Here is a 1,737-nt window from a genome sequence, read left to right on the forward strand (position 1 = left end):
CACCAGTTAAGATAATGAGGATTATCAGGCAGCGACTGCTCACAAACGGGACAACTTATCACATGTTCGAAACTGACCGTAGCAAAATTGGGTCCTCACGCCGCACAGAAAATGCAAAAAGTAATAAGCATACATTGTCGGGCTTAAGGGACAACTTTCACGTTTCGGTTGTTGGCACGTCGATGACAAGAACACGTTACTCTGTTAGACTTACAAGCTGTCATATCGCTGGCCTCTGACGCACACCGACGGTGCTCGCCCGGACCCCGAGCTTGGGCTGGATGCAGCGCCCCAGTGCTTCCTCTGCCAGCACACCTTTTCGTAACTATTAGACGACTACATAACCAGAATAAGAGACCACTACCTGTTCATGTACGGCCGTCTGTACATAAGCCACCAGCTGCACGCGCCTGTGCGCGGCGCGTCTCTGTTGTTCCTTGTAGAACGGATAAGATCACTTCACATGCGCAGGTAAAAAATGATTGCAATATTTTTCTTCTTCCTAGTTGGTTACTGTACAAAGAATAAAAACCCGTTTTTAAAGTATTTCACAGTCATTACTGTGTCACTGCACCCATCACATCCTTATTGCTTCCTCATCACACACTCACTGTCGCAATGGCTGATGCGGGACACACAGGGCGTCGCCCTTGGGCCTGGACGCCCCACCGAGTCCTCGAGTGCTGGACTCGAGTCTCGCACGAGCGGAGCCGCAGAGCTACAGGATGACTTCCATGCGGTTGTGTCGGCGGATGATCCTGATCTGACCGGGAGTCACCTCGGCCAGGCCGGCGGTTTTGAAGGTGAACAGCACGGAACTCTGGCCGAAGTTCACGTCGAACCTGTGGCACGAAAGTGGTTGCGTTACTTCTCCTTATTCAACTATGTTCTCTATTCATTTCTAGTCAAGAATACGTGTATATAAGCAGATTGATAGAGATGTAAATGAATAGAAATACAACACGCATAGCGAGAGCCTCGGCCATGCTCTGAGCGAGGCAGCCAAGCGACCTACTCTGTCGAGATGCAGACGTCGGGCGGCTTCCCCGTGGCGTTCTGCACCACCAGGAAGAGCTTAGTCACCACCTCAATCACGTGACCAGTCTGAAGCACCAGGTCTCCCTTCCGCTTGACTTCGTCCGACCCGAAGAGGCAGCCGGGGTTGAGGTTCTGCGAGCCCGAGAGGTCGGCTGTCGGCGTTGGGGGCTTCACGTGGAGGACAGCGATGTCGTCTGCGAAGAGACTCAGAGTTGATGCCTGAACAGATTTTCCACCTTTGGCAGGAAGCTTTGGCGAAGGCGTGGAAAATCAATGCAATAATCAATGGCATCAACCATTATGATTTTCTAAGCCTTAACCTTAATATTTACAGAGTTTGAACACTTTGTCTCCATCAAAGCGGAGGTCTGCAGGAAAGAGTGGAAATTAAAAGGGTCATAAGTCATTCTTTGGCACTTGCATCTGGATCTAACAGGAGAATGGTACTGAATATATCATTCAGTTAATGGGGGCCAATGCAAATCTAACCCTTCTAATAATAAAGGTCCCTCTCAACAAGCCATTAGGTAGGGTCTGGTTACAAATCTGACTGATATGCCGAAGCCACAAACTTTTCAGTCGTCCTACGGGCCTCCTTATCAAAGGACTGTTTTGGTATAGAGAGCCTGGAGGATCATCCTCGGGAAGGATGATCCTATTGTATGTTTACTGTGAATGTTTACTGCGTAAATGTACATT

The 1,737-nt window shown here is 49.3% G+C and overlaps 1 protein-coding gene across 1 annotated transcript in view; it reads right to left on the minus strand.

Moving 5' to 3' along the window:
• The window catches only part of LOC119586538 (unconventional myosin-Ia-like), a 73,617-nt gene continuing 71,880 nt past the window's right edge, over positions 1-1,737 (minus strand). The window contains exons 26-27 of the mRNA XM_037935294.1: positions 1,016-1,232; positions 1-842 (exon numbers count right to left, since the gene is read on the minus strand). Of these exons, the coding sequence (XP_037791222.1) occupies positions 719-842; positions 1,016-1,232 (341 nt within the window). The 3' untranslated portion in view covers positions 1-718. The remainder of the gene's footprint in view (positions 843-1,015; positions 1,233-1,737) is intronic.

This window comes from Penaeus monodon, chromosome 21 (assembly GCF_015228065.2).
Source record: "Penaeus monodon isolate SGIC_2016 chromosome 21, NSTDA_Pmon_1, whole genome shotgun sequence".
In the NCBI taxonomy this organism is placed as follows: domain Eukaryota; kingdom Metazoa; phylum Arthropoda; class Malacostraca; order Decapoda; family Penaeidae; genus Penaeus; species Penaeus monodon.